Source organism: Mchenga conophoros, linkage group LG6 (genome assembly GCF_057382185.1).
Source record: "Mchenga conophoros isolate Kocher_MC1m ecotype Shallow Benthic linkage group LG6, M_conophoros_male_GT1.1, whole genome shotgun sequence".
NCBI classification, from domain to species: Eukaryota; Metazoa; Chordata; class Actinopteri; order Cichliformes; family Cichlidae; genus Mchenga; species Mchenga conophoros.
The window spans coordinates 22,847,016-22,867,017 of record NC_140531.1 but is presented as its reverse complement, the minus strand read 5'-3'; the positions used below and the strand labels follow the sequence as shown (position 1 = coordinate 22,867,017).

Sequence of the window (20,002 nt, the reverse complement as noted above, 5' to 3'; positions counted from 1 at the left end):
AAAGGACCAAAGGTTCCCTTGCAGACCATTGCCCAAGGCATCACACTGCCTCTGCTGACTAGCCTTCTTCCCATAGTGCATCCTGGTACCAAGTGTTCCCCAGGTAAATTATGTTACGATGAACGTCATTCATCAGACCAGGTCACCTTCCATTGATCCGTGGTCCAGTTTTGATACTGACAAGCCCATTGTTGGTGCTTTTAGTGGTAGACACGAGTCAGCATGGGCACCCTGATCAATGTACATATATGTGTGTGTGTGTGTGTGTGTGTGTGTGTGAAGCGCAGCCAGTATTTTGTAATAAATGGGTAATGAATCTCTTTTTTTTTTTGCTTTTTAATTTTGTTTTCTTTCTAGATCCTTACAACCTTGACTAAATTAACAGGAAGACCAACTCCAGTGTGTTGCGTGTTCCCTAGTGTCCATGTACTGAGCTGAAGTCATACAGTAATTTAAAAGGAGTTTTGCTCTGAATAATGATGAGGAAAAATGCAGAACAGGACATATTTTGCATAAAAGATTGCTCAACAACTGGGTGTTTCACTTGACTTGCGCTAACGTCACACAATCTTCAGCAACACATTTCTTTTCCTAAATTTAAGAACAGAAATGGGGAAGATATGGTATGTTCTTTCAGTTTGAAACTGCCCTTGTCCAGTTTTTTCAGAATTTTTTAAAACTTTTTTTTGGTTTTGTGTTTTTTTAATCTAAGGAAAAGGTCAAAAAACCTGATGCATGATGGGGAGTCACACCAAAGTAATTTCGATATAGAGCCATTTCTTTGTCGCAGGACAGAAAATATATTCAGACTTTTATTTCATATATTTGAGGTTGATTCAATATATTCCAGGTTTATTCAATATATTCGGGCTTTTCCCGAACCTTATCCTATGGTCTGTTTTCCAGAATTCTGTGAGTGTGCTAGAAAAGCTAAGATGATGTCAGAACTGTAAAAACAAATATGCAAACAAACAAAACAAAACCCCACCACAACTTCTTTATTCCTGACAATGTTTCTGTTCTCTGTTTCAGTTCTTATGCTACCCTTTTGTTTTTAGTGGCCCCAATCCTCCTGCACACATACAAGCCTCAGCAGTATCGTTCTTTTCCCAAATATGAGAACAGAAATAGAGAACAGAAACGCTCTCAAAAAGAAACAAGAGCTTTTCTGCGCAGATTCTTGTCCTGCAACACTTGTGATGATGACAAAATTGGTCAATATAGTTTTTATTTCAGCAAATCATACATAGACTGTAAAAAAATGCATCTGTATCATAACCTTTAAACACTATCAGAGCTGTGATGACAGTGTGTGATTGGTTGAGAGTGTCTACAGTGTCTGAGGTCATCAAAATGATTTGCACGTTGTTACACTCATGAAACGGCACACTTTAAGACCGAAATGCTTTCCAGGTTCATAAAGTGAATTGAAATTCCATGTTAGAGCGAATGAGGAGAGCAAAAAACAAAAGTTAGAGATGGAGAAAAAAAAACAGTTACATGGCACTTTTAATGTGTTAACATGGAATTTCAACAGATATTTGATCCAAAATGAAGCCAAATGGCAGACTAATCAATAAAAATTAACATAGGAGCTTAGGTGATCCCGGGTCTGCATAGACAGTCACGTGACTTATCGACAATACACATCTGGGATCAGATTCAGTTTTCAACCCTGACACACAATAAGTAGTTTAGAGCAGATCAGATACAAATTAAGCTTTTGAAACAAAGTAAAAGCAAACACTGTAAGATGAACATTGTCTTCTCATATAAAGCTGTCTAAACCAAAGCTTCCTCTAGCCAGTGTATAATATATAAAACATTTTCAAAACCAGCAGAATCTAAGTGTTTTTACGCCTTAACTGCTAAGCATCTCTGTGCTTATCTACATTCTAGCTATCCTATGTAACAAATCAGAAAATCTGAAGTATGGCCTAAGTAACACCATCATAAGAGAGACCCAAAACACATGCCAGACCAAAGTCCAAGTAGTATACAGGCTTAACAGTGAAGCCGCTCTTATGCAGTGTAACGGTGCGTTTAAGTCAGTCCAGAAAGCATGCTTCCCCGACTTCGACCACCACTACAAGGCACACCTTTCCCCTTTAACCTTCGCCCAACATATCATGTCATCAGACCTGCATGGATCTACGTTGTTACTGCTGTGCAGGAGACTTGTTCTGTTACTCTGTGTGCTAACACGTTAAGTCAGAGACTCGTATCTGAAAATGCAAAAACATCAACTGCACGCTATCTTTTAAAGAATTTTTCAGCAGTTTTCTTTGTGCTCATCAACCCATTAAAGGTCAATAAACATGTTTTAATTACATGGATTTGTGGCTGAACCACTTTACAACTTTTTTTGAATTCCTCAAAGGTTTGGCCTCGGGTTCAATAAAAACAACATCACGCAGTATTGGACATGCTAAGACAAATCTGCTTCATCTTCTGTATTCATCCTAAAGTGGATCAGAAACCAGATAACAGTAATACCCCACCAACACCACCACCGGCCACATAGTAATTTGTCTTTCCTTGTTGCTGAGCATTTGATTTGTGTCTCATTGAAAACAGCTAGCACGTCGCTTCTGATTGTTATCCAACTGGCATTTTTTGTTGGTTTTATTTTTTGCCTTAATTCTCCTAATGAAGCATGTCTAACTCTTATCTTGTTTTTCCACACAGTTACAGTCACAGTTACAAATCAAGATCAAAAGAAACCTAAAGAGTGCAATATTCTCCTATCTACATCATCAACATCCCACCTATACAACAGGAACATTTGATAAGGATTAAAGAGGTGGGTGCAGGGGAGAAGATGGAGGAATGAAGAAGGGGAGGGGGGGGGGGGAATCTCTTTAACATTGTGCCTTTGGCATCAACACACTCGGGCATCGGAGTGGTGCACAAAGACAGGACACAGACTGGAGGACACGGACTGTCCAATGAAGGGAAAGGTCTTTGCACATGTGACCAAATCCAACGCAGTGGATTGGTTATCGATTAGTCCTTATAATATTCTCTGGTTGGCTGACACACAAGTGAACAAGTGCCATGAACCACTCATATTTTATACTTAAACAGGAACAGAAATCATAAACTTTTTTCCAGGAATACTGATTTTTTTTCTAACTTATGAACAAACAATACACAGAGAATAGTCCATAGGCTGTTATTACGATTAAGTATCTGCCCGGGGAGTCACCTAGAAACGTGCAGTTTGACCAAACAAACAGTTTTCTCTTTTTTTTTTTCTTTTTTTTCTTGTTTTTTAAATTTATGACAGGTATTCGTCGTCGTCATCATCATCCTCATCTTCAATGTCCTCATCATCCATACCGGTCTGGTCATTGAGGACAAACGAGTCTTCATCGTCATCAGTGAACAGCGAGTCTCCACTGCCAAGGTCTCCGGAAGATTCCAAAATCACACCTGGAAACAGGAAGGAAACCCAGTTTTGTATCTAATAAAGTCTGATACTTTTATAGGAAAAATGTAATCTATACAGTCATGAAAATGAAAGCTTTCCTAGGACTCTACGCACCCCTGAGAAAAACAAAGTACATCCAGTGATTCAGCAGCTTGTAGAACTACCTTTAGCAACAGTAACTTAAAGTAAATGCTTTCTGTATGACTTTGTCTCTCACATCTTTGTGGAAGAATTTTATACCACTATTCTTTGCAATGCTGCATCAGTTCTTAAGCATTTTTTGAGTGAACATCTGCCTATGTTTACTTCCAAGAAACTACGCCTCTTTAAGATCCTCTTTTTATACCCAATTGTGTGACTGACATGTTCACAATTAATCTGATTAGCTGCAGACAGAGCTGCCCTGTGCTCGAGTTGTCTGGCTTCAAAAAGCTATTACTGTGAGAGCAAAAACACTCATTAACCAATGTGTGACCTCACTATGGCTACTTCTGTCTGTTATTTACAGTCACATAGTGAATGTATTCCACTGACTCTGATAGAAATTTGGTTCAGTGGACTATCTTTGCCTGCACCATAATATTATGGACCAGAACCTCTCTCCCTGTGTGATGCAGCCACACATTTGGAGTCAAAGCCAAAGATATCACCATGACTGCCCAAAACAGATTTCATTTGGCCTTACACTTAAAGCAATAGTGTGGAGATAAGCTTAGGTGAGAAAAATCGAGCTTCGGGACAAACAGCATGAGGATTTTGTTGCCTTTGAAAGAGCTGCACTCGCTAGGTTTCCCCTCTTTTCAGTTGCTGTGCTAAGCTAAACTACCTAGCTGGTGGATGTAGCTAAATACTATGGCAGTGGCAACGATCTTCTTATCCAGCCTCCAGCAAATTGATGAACAGAAACAGATGACAGGCTTCATGAGCTTACATTGATATCTGTGATTTATTTCCTCTCCCTTAATTTTTCCCATCATGCTGTGTGTCTCTCATTTTCTTAAACACACACACTTGACACGCTTGGATGTCTTGCCTACCGCAGTCTGCAGGGCCATGAGTGCGTGAGCCAGCCACCTCGTTGCCATAGCGATCCACACACCAGCACTGGCCGCTGCTGCTGTGACACTGGTGGGTCCGATAGTAACCTTCCTCATCACAAGATGGCAAATACTGACCTACAGGAGCGAGCCAAAACACACACCATGAGTTCAGGCCGCACAGCGTTTGTGCGCGTATTTGTGATTCTGCGTGCGTCTCACCGAGTAACTTCTTGCCTGCTTGCTTTTTGTTGATAATGGACAGCTCTGCTTTGCATGGGGAATCTGAAAGAGACCGACAAGGGACACACTGTTGACAGACTGCAGAAGTCTGCTTTTCTGGGAATGCGTAAATCTTCCTTCCTTTGTCTGCTTTTGTGCTTTCATATCGATGCTTGTTTGTGTACCTCCTGTGACTCGTGGGTAAATAGTCTCCCTTTATTACCCCAAAACAAGTTTTCATCCCTGGTTTCATACAAATGTGTTTTTCATGCATTTTTTTGTATGACACTGTTTTGCATTTTATTGTGCTGTACAGACTACAATAATATCCAGTGCTGAGAAAAAAAGGCTGCTGCGACTGAATACAAGGTCTCTCTTATTATTATTATATCTGTAGAAGTTTGAGACTGAAAACTTAGATCTTGTTTTCAAACCTTTGCACAATTTCAGTTGATTATGGCTTGCTAAAGTGACAGAAGAGACTGAATAGCAAAGTAAAACTGCTACATTAAAGCGATAAAGACGCAGCAGGACAGACATCACAAATCAGTCCATCAGGCAGGTTCATAAGCAAACGGCTAGGTTAAATAATATAAACCACTTTATTTAGGTGGTAAAATTTAAAATGCATTTCAAAGGTTGCTAATAATTTGTCTCTGTAAAGAAAAAGTGAGCATGAACACCAAATTGAATCTTTACCATGTTTGCAATAGCGGACAGCTGAGGTCATCATTTTACTAATTTAATGTAAATGTCTTTTCCAAATAAAGCTCGGCAAACTAATATGACTGGGTCCTTGTGTTTCTTCCACTAAGATCTCAGCACATTATTCAGTGCAAACAGTGTTACAGTAAAGAAAACAGGTGTGTCCTTACCTGTGTACCTCTGGAAGCCTGTGCACCACTCAGAGCTGGTTATAAATTTGTCTGCGTTTATATCGCAAGATTTGAAGAAAGCATCTGAGCAGGGCTCATTCCTGTCCAGATAGAGGCTCCTGATCTCTGATTGGTCCAGCTGTAGGTCAAAGTTAGTGTCCAGCCGGGAGAACATCCAACCCAGGGGGTCCTTACAAATAGCTGATGTCCCAACTTCAAACTCTGTGGGTGGGGGGAGATCAAAGAGAGTGGGTGGCTATATTAAGAGTTTTTGTTTATGACTGAGTGTGTCACTAAAGCCAGCCTACTCACTGTTCTTCTCTGGCTTCTGGATCTTGACCCTCTTGTGGTTGCCATTCTCATGCAGCACTCTGAACCAGTCTCTCAGGCGGCTCACCACCTCCTTCAGCTCCGACTCGCTGCACACTGCAGAATAGTGACACTAAAGATTAATGACAGGAAAGTGACACTTTAATGTCCTCCTGCCTCCTCATGGACACCAGGAGTTAAGAGTCAGCTATGGCACAGAAACTCTAAGCAATTTGCTATCGCAACGACCCTTCACCAGGGCAGGAGTTTTATAATAAAGATGGGGCTGAACACCGTGGCAAACCCCACCCAGGCTTGCAGCGTGTGCATTCAAGTGTGCAAAACTGTGTACCTTTCTTCTCTGCGGAGCTCTGTTCAAGCTGAGAGGGACAAGGACACATGCCAGGGCACTTCACAGTAATCTTCTTTCCCGTGATGCATGCTTGGTAGTCTAACTTACACTGATTGAGAGCGACAGAGACAGAAGGGACGAGGCAGAAGAGGAAGCAGAATCAGGATGCATGTCTCATCAGGGGGAAATGAAAAAAGTGCGACTTATGGGTGAGAGGTGATTAGATTATGTGTTTGTGTGTGCAGGCACCTTGGTGGAGTAGGTGTGGCCATCACTTCCACATACAGGCGAGGGGTGAACCACGGGGCACGGTGTGCACTTTGACCCTGGACTCTGGTACAGATTGGCATCTTTAAAGCTGGAGAGAAGATTGAAAAGACTTGTTGTTTTTCACAATCACTGAATATCTGAGTGTTAAAACATGTCAAATGAAGTCCCATTTAACAATGATGCCTTCATCACAGTGCCTCGTCGGGCCCACCCTCCCAGTTTCCTTTAAATCTAAATCTTTTCTAAGCATTTTGGATCTGTGCTGGATTGTCTTGTTCAAAAAAATGAGACGAGGATTTAGGATTTGTGTGTGATTATTTTCTGATTTGCTTGCACACTGTGGTGGGAATTGTGTTGTTGCTAAGAATGGGAAATGGGGTCAGTATGATGTTACTGTCCTCTGCCCAGTCTGCAGTGTCCTAGACAGAAAAACACACACACGTACAAAGCCCATTCATATCACTTGGCAGGACTTTGGGTCCATTGTAAGAAAGCACCAGTGCTGCGGGTAATTGGACCAAACTGTAATGTCACACAACAGTCGCAAGAGAGACTGGAAAACCAGTAAACCAGCTGGAAGAGAAGGAGAACAGCAGCCCCTCTGGTGCTGCTACTTATTATGCCCCATACATTAAAAGAACAAAAAAAAAATGCAAAACACAAAACTCTGCTTTTATTTTTTTCCAAAATTCTCTCTCATTCATGTTCCACTTCATAACAGAAACATCTGAAAAGAAAAATAAGGGGCAGCTGGACACACAGGCTTGTTAAAATATCAAGCGTGTGTGTGTGTGTGCACTCTTACCTAACTCGCCTCTGGCTGACACAAGTGGCAGTCTTAAAATCCTCAGCCACACACACCTTGTGGCGACTGCATTTGATTTTCAGACAAGGGTCTTTGGCTGGATCAAGGCCTAAAAATACAGAAGAGACATACACAAACATGCTTTTTAACATGTGTATGCAACATTTATAGCCTCTCTATTTACAGTTTCCAATAATTCGTAATACTACGAGCAACGGTTAGCTTTTCCTTTTTGTTGTTTCAAAATCTAGATCAATGGTTCATAGTTAAACGAAGTGCTTCTTTTCACTTTCACATCTCAGTGACGTGAAAAGTTGTTTAAAGCTGAAGTGCATTTGCGTGTGTTTATTTGAGTCGGTATTTATTCACAGAGTACACTGGCCACGTGTCTCCCACACTAAACTCAGAGCCATAATGCCGTTAAGTATCCTTGCAGCTAAAAACAGATGGAAATGGTTTTAGAAGCTACTTCTGATCTTACATCAGCATCCGTTGAGTGTCATTTATATGTGTGCTCTTGTGGAGATCCTCAAACTGATTTACTGTCAGATCACACAGGCAGAGAGGCATATGGCACTAAAGGTGGGGGCTGATTTTGGATCTGAATCTGAAGCAGACGGTATGACCCCTGCCAGTAAAGACAAGCTAGCTGCTTCTGACCCTGTGTCAGCTTTCAGCGAGTCACCTATGAGCAAAACCTAAGGCCCTTAGCTGTTCCCAGAACAGTCTGTGAATGACCTTTGCTCTAAAGAACCTTACTGTAATCCCTGAGCAGCTTTGGAAGATTATCCTGCCTCCACCCACCAACACACTATCTAATGCTATTGTTTGCCTGACATGTCTGTGTGTGTGGATGCGTTTGAGGATACAGCGATAAGTGAGAGTTCATGTCCTGACGTGCCTCGATGTGTGTAAGAGCTTAGCACTGTCAGTAATACAATGGGACATTAGAAGATAAAAGAACAGGAAATCATCCTGTTTTTTTCAGCTGGGTGCTGAGGTTAAAATAATTGGGGATGGCTTACAAGTAAAACCTTCAAAATCTCGTTTTATAAGAAAGAGCCACCATGATGATATTTATACACTGGATATGAGCATGGCTTGTATCAACCTGCACAACAAGCTGGTGGATGCCAAACAGAGTGACAACTTCTATAAGAACAGGAAACTGTTGAAAGTGTATTAATCTTTTTTTTCCTGCTTTGACCAGTTCATATTACACTACGTCTGCAGATCGATGCATACATCAAGGGTCCGACTTACTAATGCACTTTAAAAAGAAGGTGCAGTGACACGATCGTGTGTGTTAGACGTGCGAACTTTTTGCGACTGTCTGTGTTGCATATGTATTTCTAGAAGTTCTTTTCTCAAGGTGCAAAAATATAGGAAGATATTTTAAATCAAGTACAAAACCTGATTTACTAACTTTTGTGACACACAATTTACTTCTAATTGCATCAACATTTAATGTGGAATGTTTTTATTCTTATGTTATTTTTTGCACTTCATATCGAAGTGAACTGAATGTGCCTGTGTTTAGGAAACAGCACAACTTTTGTATTTGGGATTGCACTCACGTGTTATTTTGATCACATTTAGCAAATCTGACCATATGTCTGCAGACTGACGAAGATGCTAAATGTTCATCAAATGAGTCTCTACAAGCTTAACCTGCCTGACATTACCTCCTATATTTCCTAATCACAAAGAACACATGGGCCAAGTTGTAAATATATAGCTATGACTATTCCGTGCTCTTATTTTGATTATTTTAGGACTAACACAGCCACTTCAGTTCTGACTCTTTCTCAATCACACCCACCTTGATCAAAGGGCTTGGATGGAGTCCATGTTCCAGGCTCCTGAAACATATCATGAAAATACTGCTCAGATCACATATTAAGCAAATATTTCACTACACATGATCACCGTACACAGACTACAGATTAAAGAGTCATACAAACCTCAACTTCCTTTATGAGAAAGCATTACGGAAACAGAGAGGCAGGAATTAATTCTGATTAGGTTTAGCACTTGGAGACACACACACACAAGCATACAGTATCATTGAGCATGCTTTGATTTTGTCACGATAATATCGATGTTATGAAAGTAGCTCTCCGTGGATAAAAGATGTCCTTGTCTCACTGTGTGTCAGTGCATGTGCTTTATACTTCTTCATATCACTGAAAAGAGAAATTTGTTTCATGCAACACATGCTTCTACACGACAGTGCAATAGTGGTGCAGCTGGTGAAGCTTTGCACCATTTAAGTTGTGTAAAATTGCTGTTAGTAACTGGATATGATTGAAATAAAAAGGATGATTAACAAATAAGCTAAATTGTGGTATCATAAGAGCACCTCTATAAAAATTTGCAAACTAAGAGATCTTTTTTATGTTCTCTGCATAAGGAGAAGCCTTACAGAGATAAAAATATATAACCCGAAAATATAAGTTTTTTGTGATTCATTTTTATATTTAACATCCTACAAAATGCTCTGCTCTATTAAAATCTTCCTCGGTGTAGTTGAATGAGTCGGTTCATTGCCTGTGAAAATGTTCCCACAGTCTAAAAAAGGAATTCGCAGAGGTGAGCAATTTGCCAGCTTTTAATAGAAGGCCAAGATGGAGACACACCCAGCGGGCGCTGGCTTATGATGCAAATGTAAAAGGAGCTTAAGAACTTGTGAGCTCTGTGTTGTTTTGCTGAGGTCAAAGATCTCACTGTCTGGTCTCTCCCTCTGTCTCTGGGCATCCATTCAAACCCAACACCGCACCGCGGTCTCTCGGATTCTGTCACAATGGTAACCCGTTGTTGTCGTCTCACCTGCCTGCTTTCTGTTGTGTTTATCGTCCACGTTCAGTCACACTCACACACATTACTGGAGATTACATCCGTTACAAGGAATAAACCAAAAATCCAAAAGATTAATGTTTTTTCTCATATGTGTGTACTAGCACTGAACCTTTTAGTCATACATGATGTTTGCATACAGTAATCAAAAAACACAACTCATTTATAAAACTGTCATATTTAGAGTTTCCAGTGCAATCATTACAAACTACAAACTTTCCAGAAAGAACAAAAGCAACAAATGAAACTAAATTTACTCTTAGCAGTTAGAGCTAATTTCAGAGTTTCAATGACAAAATACAATTATGACAAGGGATTTGTGTTTTAAACATAATGGCAATGCAGCTGAAAACACAGAGACAATTTCAAATCCAATTATTCACCCAAGTCCTTTTTTCGAATGACTCTAAAGTCTAAAAAGCAACCACTGACCTCCATGCCACAGATCAGAAAGATAGTTTAAAGATCTTATAAGAACGACTCATTTCAGCACAACTACAATGCACAAAGACCAAAAACTCTCCTTGTGAATTTAGTGATAAATTGTAGTTGGAAATTCATAAATCATGCACTGATGGTTCAGTTCTGTGGAGTTCCTTAGGCTCTTCTTCTTCTCTAAATATGGGATGAGGAATGATTAGGAAGTCGTTCATGTTCTATTTATGACTGGAGTCATTTAAAGCAGAACCACAACACAAGAATGACAAAACCACCTGTGAATACATCAGAAACTGTCCCAGGACCTATGAGAGCGCCTCATACATCAATGGGCTCAACTTGACTTCCAAAGTAGGAAAAACCTCTGCCCCCCAAAACCCCCCATAATGTCAAATTTTTAACTTGGAAAACAGAAGTTGCTTCTGGAAAAAACCCTGACCCTGTGCTGTTGTGGCCACAGCTGGACAAACAGAGAAAACCCATCCCACAGATTTCAAAAGCTGAAGTCTAAAAGCACAAAGTGAAAAACTCCCACAGTACTGATGGAGATGCCTTCCTTAATGATGACCTTCCTCTGCGTACTCAAATGCAAAACAGTGAAGCCGTGCTTGCTTTGTGCAGTACTCTTCAGCATGTGACTGTGATTGGAGGCCACTTTTCTGAAATGGGTTTGCTAAGTGTCTCTCTAGAAGAAGTTACAGCATGACGTTTGCAGTATTAGACATTATGAATGTGAACTAGCTCGCGCATCAGTCTGCTGCACATTAATACATGAATGAAAACGAAAATAACAAGCCATGTGTCTTTACTTCTATTACTCATAATTTCACTTAGAATACATAAATAAGTTTAGGTATGAGTGTATGGCTTCAAAGAAACATTTTTTTTAGTGGCCTCTGATTTCTATGGACACAGTTTCCTCGCATTCTCCCTCGTACAGAGCAGATTAATTGTGCTGCTGTGATATATTTTGGCCATACATCACTTTGTACATGGAGAAATGCGATGTGGTGCAGTGGTTTGGACGGGCGAGAGATGAATTGTGAAAAAGCAATGACAGCGGAAGGCCAGAGTAACTACAGTTATGAAGCAGTTATTGCTTGGGCCACAGTGAGAAACTACACAACAGCAAAGACAAATGTGCTCCACCAAACACACGTTAAAAACTTAAATGAAGATGAAAGGAAGTTTAAAAAGAAGAAGAAGAAGAAGAAGAAGAAGAAGAAGAAGAAGAAGAAGACAGCCAAGTTGAGCTTTACAGCTCTGGCATGGCAGGACGTTTGGGAATATGAGTGTACTTTTACAAATATGAAGTACTGCAGTGTGCTATTCCAAATTATCTACTTTGGATGTGCTTGACAAGTTTGCACTGTTTTTCTAACATCTTACTCCAGTTCACTTGTATAGATTCACTTAAGATTATCTTAAGTTTTGTTTAAGATTTTTAGCAATCATAGCACACAGTACTGCAGACGGCTTGTATCTGTTGTTACAAACCTGGGTTTTAAGATGGACAGTGATTTTAAATTAGATAGTCAAATTAGGGGTACTGTCAAGTCCAGTTTTTATCATCTAAGGCGCTTGGCAAAGATAAGACCTATTTTATCCAGGCCGCATCTTGAAACGGTAATCCATGCTTTTATTTCATGTCGTTTAAATTACTGTAATGCACTATATTGTGGAGTTAGTCAGCATCTTCTCTCTCGTCTGCAGCTGGTCCAAAATTCTGCTGCACGACTTTTAACCAGAACTCGTAAAAGAGAGCACATAACTCCCGTCCTGGCTTCACTCCATTGGCTGCCTGTATATCTTAGAGTTCATTTTAAAATTCTCATGTTTGTGTTTAAATGTTTAAATGGTCTTGCCCCAACTTACCTCTCTGAGCTTCTACATCCTTACTCACCCCCCAGGTCTCTCAAGTCAGCTGACAAGCTGCTCCTGGAGGTACCCAGGTCCAAGAGAAAGCTCAGAGGGGACAGGGCCTTCTCTATTGCTGCTCCTAATCTGTGGAACAATCTTTCCCAGCACATTATATCATATATGTCATTATATTATGCTGCTATTCATACTGTCATTATATTAATGCTGCTATCCTGTATATATTGTACATACTATTGTTTGAGTACTTACGATTGTTTTTTTTGTACTTTTTATATTTTACATTTATATTTATTATTGAAACTTGCACCAAGGGAGTGGCACTCCAATTTTGTTGTACTCTGTACAATGACAATAAAGGCTATTCTATTCTATTCTATTCTATTCTATTCTATTAGAGAGGCCCCTTCACTGTCCACTTTTAAAACACGTCTTAAAACTCATTTTTACCCTTTGGCTTATGACACAGTCTGACCCTGATTTTATTGTTTTAATCTAATGTGCTGATTTTATTGTTTTAAATGTGTGTGTTTTTTATATATATATATGTTTTACTTATCTTATATTATTATTACTATTTTTCTCATTTTTTTAACATGCTCAATGTATCATGTTTGGCATGTCAAGTGTACAGCACTTTGTGTTCAGCTGGTGGCTGATCTGAAAGCGCTATATAAATAAATTGCTTGCTTGCTTGCTTGTATTTGGACCAATGAAAGAACTGCTCACAGCGACAGAGTTGCTGACCTGCAGTATATGACTAAATGTTGTATCTTGACTTAAACCAATTATACTAAATGTATGAAGGCAAAGCAAATGCTTCTATTTTACTTTTTTTTGTAGTCTATAAGTGACAATGATGTAGAATTATTTACACTGTTGAACTGAAGCTGTTTACCCCAACATCCCCATTATGAAAAAACACGACTTCAACTGTCAAGAGTGTCTCCCTGTGTCTCGCTTCCTTGCCTGCTGTGTGGAGGAATAGGGTCAACTCTTGCTCTTTCTTAGCTCTAATTAATTTCTCCATCTTGTCCTTTATTGTTAATCCTTCTGACCTTCACTACAGACTCTTTGGTACTCTTCACATCGTGTGTCTCTAGCTTCAAATAATAATAAAAAACGCTGTGGTAAAGGTGAGCATCTGCTTCTCTTGCTTAGAGTTACACACACAATCTGAGGTCTTCCTTAGCATTAGGAAAACACACAGAGCAGAGATGAAGCCATATAGTGAGGTATTTGTTTCTGTTCAGGATGTGCCCCTTCCAGCAGTGCAAACTGTGGAGACTGAATAATGAGAACATTGCATTATAGGGCCAGGCCCTCTGGACCAGTCAAGACAACAAAAGTGCTTGCGGTCTGATTCCTTAATGGAATCAACAGATGCACGCACACAAGCACGGACTCACACACACGCACACATGAGCGCACGTCCATGCACAGACAGCTCTGCAAACAAACATACTTATCACCACAGCCCTGACTGCAGTGTCAGAATCTGTCAGCACTACAAAACATCAAATAACTGGAAGAATGCACTTCAGTGCACATGCAACCCGCCACCCACTTTCCTAAAAAACACAGAAAACCTAAAATTCAACAATAGACCTAAAGGTCTCCTGAGTGTGCTCGAAAATGGCAACTTTTCAATTTATCTCTCCATTTGTTTCCACCTCTATTCTTTGCTCTCCCTCATGGTTCTAACAGCCTTTTTTTCCTCATGTGCACCAAATCATGCAAACACAACAGTGTGTGGCTAATACCCTAATTTGCTGCTGTGGGTATCGATTTGATGCGGTTTTATCCGGATGCCTGTAGAAACATTTCCTAGTGACTATCTTGCTTCCGACAACCGCTTTTCTCACCTTTACTTCACATTTTCCCAGATCTGATTTCGGTGCTTCTAATTGCATCCTAATGACCTCCTTTCCTGTCCTTGTTACCTTCCTTCTGATGTCTAACAGGAGAAATATGTACATTTTTTTCACTGTGCCAGCTCTGCTCGTCTTGCTCAAGCTTGTCGCATGCATGCACTCGCAAACACATACAAATCTACACTGAGGTGCTTTGAAGCGGAAAACGCCTGAAGCTCTGTACCTTTCCTACATCATTCACACTCCACAACACAAACAGTGTAGGACTCTCTCTCTCACACACACACACACACACACACACACATACAGAGAAAACACACACACACACACACACACACACACACACACACACACACACACACACACACAGAGAAAACACAGAGACAGGAGCGACTACAAAAAGGTATAATCTGCTCTTATGAGAGTGGCCTACACAGGATGTTATTTTCCTCCTATAATATACCGCACAATAAATTGGCGTGAATGTCATCACGCATCACTCATCGTGTTTTTCCTCCAATTGTTAACAGTCTCTTCGCTCTGTGCCAGTGCTGCAAGCAGGCCAAGGTCCAGCAAGAGAAGCAGAATATCTAAAAACTGAGATGGCACCAGTGCTGAATAAGACAGCCCCAGGCCTCCACAGCTACCCTAACAGGACTTAACAGTTAACCAGTGGCCAAAATCCCATATAGTGCACTTAGCATGAAACCCACTTATGGCTCTTGCTGAAAGATGTAAAAACAATAAAAAAAATTTTAAAAAAATACAGGCCTGACATATAAAATGAAAATCACAGGAAAAAAAAGTTGTGCACAGAATCCCAGTGCACTGGTGGAAGAACTGTGTATGTTTCACTATTTTAAAAAAATCCTTTTTAGCTTTTAATTTGTTTTAAACTATTTTCAACTTTGTTCCATTTGTTTTTATTGCTATTAACTTCAGCCACCTCTTATCACCTTTCATTTTTATGGAAATTGGTGCAGAGATTTACTGAAATAGGTAAACTTACAAGTGAAAAGGAAAAATAATTTGTACAATTCTAACGTGCTTGAAAGTCATTGTGTGGTATGACCAGCTTTATTTTTCAAGATGATCCCACACAGATGGATCAACTGCAGGGCCAGATGTATCTCTCATAACTTTTAGATACTGTTCATCTGCTGTAGATTCTTTTTAAGGCTTGCCACGTCTTCATTTGTCTTCCACAGTGTCCTCAAATTTATTTAAGTACACACTGCACACCTGTTGTGACACACCAAGTTGTCGGCTAGTGTCTCTTTGGAATTCACCTTGTTGGTGCAAAAATACAATTTTATATCTGTCAAATTAAGTTATCTTTGGCATTTTTCATAAATTCAACTAAAGAAACAGGAGCAAATTCCCTGTTTTTACGACAGGCTGCTACTAACAAAGTGCTTAAACATACAATTGAAAATCGGTTCTTTGCTAAGTCGTTTGCTTTGTAGATACAACTGGCTCAAACCTCGAGTTAGGTGCTTTTTTGTATAATTGATTGACTCATAGGTCAGTGCTAACAAACAAACTAACAAATAAAATATAAACATTTTACAGTTACAGGGACTAGGTTGAAAATGAGTGAAAAAGCAGCCAATGTCCAATGAAAAACTTTGAAAGACCAGAAAGACTGAAGAACTATTAGTCAAGACCATTAAAAAAACCAAAACCAAGAAAGCCTGGATCCTTGGTAGCACAATGTAAAGAAACGCGGGGTGGCTTTTGCGTAACTGCAGATGCACACAAGGATTTGTAACACTCACAACATTTAAAGTTAGAGAAAATGTTTAAGATAACCTAGCCTGCTATTTGGTCATTTGACAAAGTCTTATGGGAATATTTTTTCATTTGTGGTCCTTTGTGAATCTTTGACAGCTATGGAACAGTTAAAAGACAACTTCATGCATTGCAATCACATGACTTTAATTAAATAGTCTTTGAATCCCTGCAGGGGAAACCCCAACTTTAAAAAAAGCTGATGTAACCACTTCCTGTATAGAAACATTATGTAGGCCATGTCTCCAAAACAAAGTTCATATGTATTCACAAGTTGTGCTCGATGTCTTGTGACAGTCGGTTGCAGCTTTCCTGTGCTGCTTGCTGGCCCCTCGAGCTCTAACCTCTGTACAGCGAGTGCACACAGTATGTGACAGCAGCGTGACGCTGCTGAAGTGATTGTGTTCCTTAATGCATGACTATATCAGTCAAATTGCCATCACCTCTAACTATAGTGCATCATCATTAGCACAGAAACAGAATCGACTCCAGAAGCACTGCACAGGTGTTAATGATCTACAAACACAGCAAGCCTAACAACACATGTGTTTCATCTAGTTCCAGATAGGTGCACTGAATATGATTTTATTTCTTTTTTTAAAAACTTCGATTTTAATGGACCTATATTTGGATTGTTGGATTTCAACCACAGTGTTGAAATGCATACAAAATATCCGAAAGGAAAGATGAATAGATTGAACATAGCTGCTTTATAAAATGCACAGATACATTACTGCGTGCAACAGTGCAAAAAAGAAAAAAAACAAACAACAAAACCACACAGACAGACAATTTGGGACACAACCTTAAAACGGGAAATGAAAGGCACACATGTATATACAGAGCATTCAGTACTTTTGCACTCCACCTCTAACTCTAATGCCTGCTGAGCCTCAAGGTTAAATCACACAGATGTGAATGCACACGAAGCTTTCAGCTCACCGACAATCATTCTACATGCTTTCATGTTTCCTTTCCACTCTCATTACTCTGCCGCTTCTTCTCACCTGTCTATCTGTCCATCTATCTATCAATTCTTATGCATTAACACAGTAACAAAGCTCTGCTAACTTTCTTTCTACCGCCTTCTTGTAGCTCAGGATGTCAGATCATCCTAAATAGCACACGGTGCGCAGTTAATCACATTTCCTCTCTTCTTGGTTCTGACACTCTATTTGGATAATCCAAATCCTGTTCAATAGTTGGACCTGAATGTATCACATGGCTCCACCTGAGCTGATGGGATCTCACACAAGTGTGACTGGCAGAGAAAGTGAGACAAATAAGTACAAGTTACATAGAAAGCCGTGTATAAAAAACAGCACTTTCTCTTAGCTTTAAAAAATAAATAAATAAATACATTTCACTTGCGCTTTTGTTGCTCTGCCTCTCTGTCGGATATCAAACACGTCAAGGACCTTCAGGTAACAATTCCCAGTGCATTTGTTCAGCAGTGTGGTAAAACCACTCAGAGCTGGAGTACATTTTTTCTATCATGTTAAATCTGTTTGTTTTTCAGTCACTGAGGTACAGTACATAAAGACTGTTATGTGCAGACATGCTTATTTTCATATATCCCATCTTGTGAGTGAGAACAAGTTCAAGCCTGCACAAATCAGTCCTGGTGTGGAGCCATTTAATCTGTGCCTAGAGGGAAGACGTGTTTTTTTTTTTAGCAAATACACATCACCTAAACTCTATTGGACTATTTCCAGTTTTTTATCTGTATAATACAGATGTTATGCCTTTAATTACAAGCTAAAAAATCTTTAAGTATTGCTCAAGGTAAAAAAAAAAAGTATTTCCATTACTGTAAAGAATGACAGTTGTTTATGGGACATATGCATGCAGCCTGGCAGCAGCACATGGTCAGAGGCTACTGGTATGTGCCATGACAATCAGTGGCGGCATTAACTTCACTAAGTAGCCCTAAATACCCACGTCAGGTTAATCGTGGCTGACAGCACCTTCTTGAAGTCAGCTAGTTAAGAAGCTGTTAAAAGAGGAGACCAAAAGGCGCACAACACATCGCGTTATATTCCTTTAATATTCCCACAAGGACCCACGGTGTGTGGGTTTAAAGTGGACTCGCTCTACATTGTTCATCTAGGCCTTGCTGCTGCTGACTCTCTCCTCATACCTGCTTATTATAATTAGGCCCCTTTTTGGGGGGACTCTGTGGTGCCTCACAGACTGCTCTGCGCCTTTGTGATTCGCACAGGCCTCGGCTATCTCTGCTAAGCAGGGACTGCTATCGCGGAAACACACTCACAGGCAAGGATCATCCCAGCATCGCTATTAGTGTATTTACTGTCTCAGCGGAGCGGCTGATGAACGTGTGACAAACGGCACAACGGGCCCCGTGACGCGGCGCTTGGACACAACGACAAAACGAGGAGCGCGTGATCACAAACCAATGAGGGTGGCTAGAGGGAGAGAAAAGAGGGGGGCTGGAGCGGGGCGTAAATGAGATAATGTGGAGTTGGGGTGGTGGGGGCGATAATAATATAAGCCTGAAATGTTACTTACATCTCTGAATTTATCCCATTTCCCCGTGAGCCACTTATCATCCAGAAAATTGCCGCTCTCGGAGCGAGCGGAGACGTGTCCAAAGGCGACGGCGCACACACACAGCAAGGCGACGCTCAGCATCTGCGGACACACAACAGCACACACAGATAGAGAGAGGACATTGGGTCCGGCTGTAGGACACCGCAATCGCGCTGAAACAGAAGCAGTTCAATCTGCGTCGCATCTGCGACGAACGCTGAGCGTCAGCTCGGTAAATATCAACACGGAGCTTTCTGGTGGTTTTTTCCTACCTTGTCGCATCAGCTGCTCTCCAGACTGTATGTGCTCGCTGCCGTTCCTGTCACTAGTAATAGCAGCCTCTCCTCCCTCACCGTCTCTCCGCACCGGCTGTCTGTGCGCAGCAGAAAACGGGAACGCGCTGGGATGCGTGCACGAGCTCTGTGTCTTTTTCTGTTTTTTTGTATCCGCGCGTAGCAGACGCTCCTGATTGTTGGATGTGGTGCTGCTATCAGCTAAAGCGATTTCCAGTGATTACCGCTTACGAAAACTGTAGCGCTGGTCTTCAGTATTTACAGTTTTGTGCAAGAATCTATTGTAATTCGCACTCCAACAATAAATTACTGTCAGTATCTATGATGTACATTTTCTTGTATACTTTTTCAATTAAATACACAAAAGGAGGTAAAAACAAACACATTTAAAAAAAGATCTCTTGGGAAGAGCAGTTCATGTGCAGTTCTGATTTGGACTGTTCCAGCAGTCAAATAAGGCCTACCGCAAACTTCGCTTTGCATGTTTTTAAAGGGTAATGATGGCTTTTAAAAATGTAGATTATAATATTCATATTCAGTTGTTCCCACAAAGAGTTTTAAAAATGAAATCCCAAACATGTCTTTAAAAAACCCTAATTTAATAAAGTAAAACTGTATTTTTCAGAAAATGTCATGTATGAGCGTAAACTCTATCTGGTGCTGTATATTAATGGGATTAATATTAGGCTAATAGCACGAGATAAAAGGAGAATTTAACAACAATCTTTTTTCTTCTTTTTTTTTTAAAGTAATATATGTGAAATTTTAGTAAAATTGTGACTGTGTTTTTTTGGTTGTAAAAAGAAATCAATTTTCTTTTAAAAAAATATGCAAAAATCATGTTTATTAGGCACAATTTTTTCATGTTATTTTACATTAGACAAGTTAACTCACAGACTAATTTTGGTAATTATATTGATATTCCATGTATTTAAAATAATGGGAACATTCTGTAAATTTTTTAAAATTAAAATCCTGTTAAAATACAGATTTCATTTACAGTGTGCGTTAAGTAATCT

The 20,002-nt window shown here is 40.0% G+C and overlaps 1 protein-coding gene across 1 annotated transcript; it reads right to left on the bottom strand.

Annotated features, from left to right (window-relative positions):
* Positions 1–1,211: 1,211 nt before the first annotated feature.
* spock3 (SPARC (osteonectin), cwcv and kazal like domains proteoglycan 3) lies at positions 1,212–19,118 on the bottom strand. Its single transcript, XM_085276827.1, has 11 exons — positions 18,963–19,118; positions 18,670–18,792; positions 9,126–9,165; positions 7,304–7,412; positions 6,478–6,586; positions 6,229–6,337; positions 5,880–5,993; positions 5,568–5,789; positions 4,693–4,755; positions 4,471–4,608; positions 1,212–3,435 (listed from the first exon to the last, which is right to left on the bottom strand). The coding sequence occupies exons 2-11, from the start codon at positions 18,790–18,792 to the stop codon at positions 3,281–3,283; spliced, it is 1,182 nt and encodes a 393-aa protein (XP_085132953.1). The 5' UTR covers positions 18,963–19,118; the 3' UTR covers positions 1,212–3,280.
* Between the last annotated feature and the right edge of the window lie 884 nt (positions 19,119–20,002).

Coding starts and splice junctions, on each gene's coding strand:
- spock3 (XM_085276827.1), bottom strand. CDS start 18,792: ATGCTGAGCGTCGCCTTGCTGTGTGTGTGCGCCGTCGCCTTTGGACAC. Junction 5,994..6,228: donor GAGCTCCGCAGAGAAGAAAG/GTACACAGTTTT, acceptor ACTATTCTGCAG/TGTGCAGCGAGTCGGAGCTG. Junction 4,609..4,692: donor AGCAGGCAAGAAGTTACTCG/GTGAGACGCACG, acceptor TCGCTCCTGTAG/GTCAGTATTTGCCATCTTGT.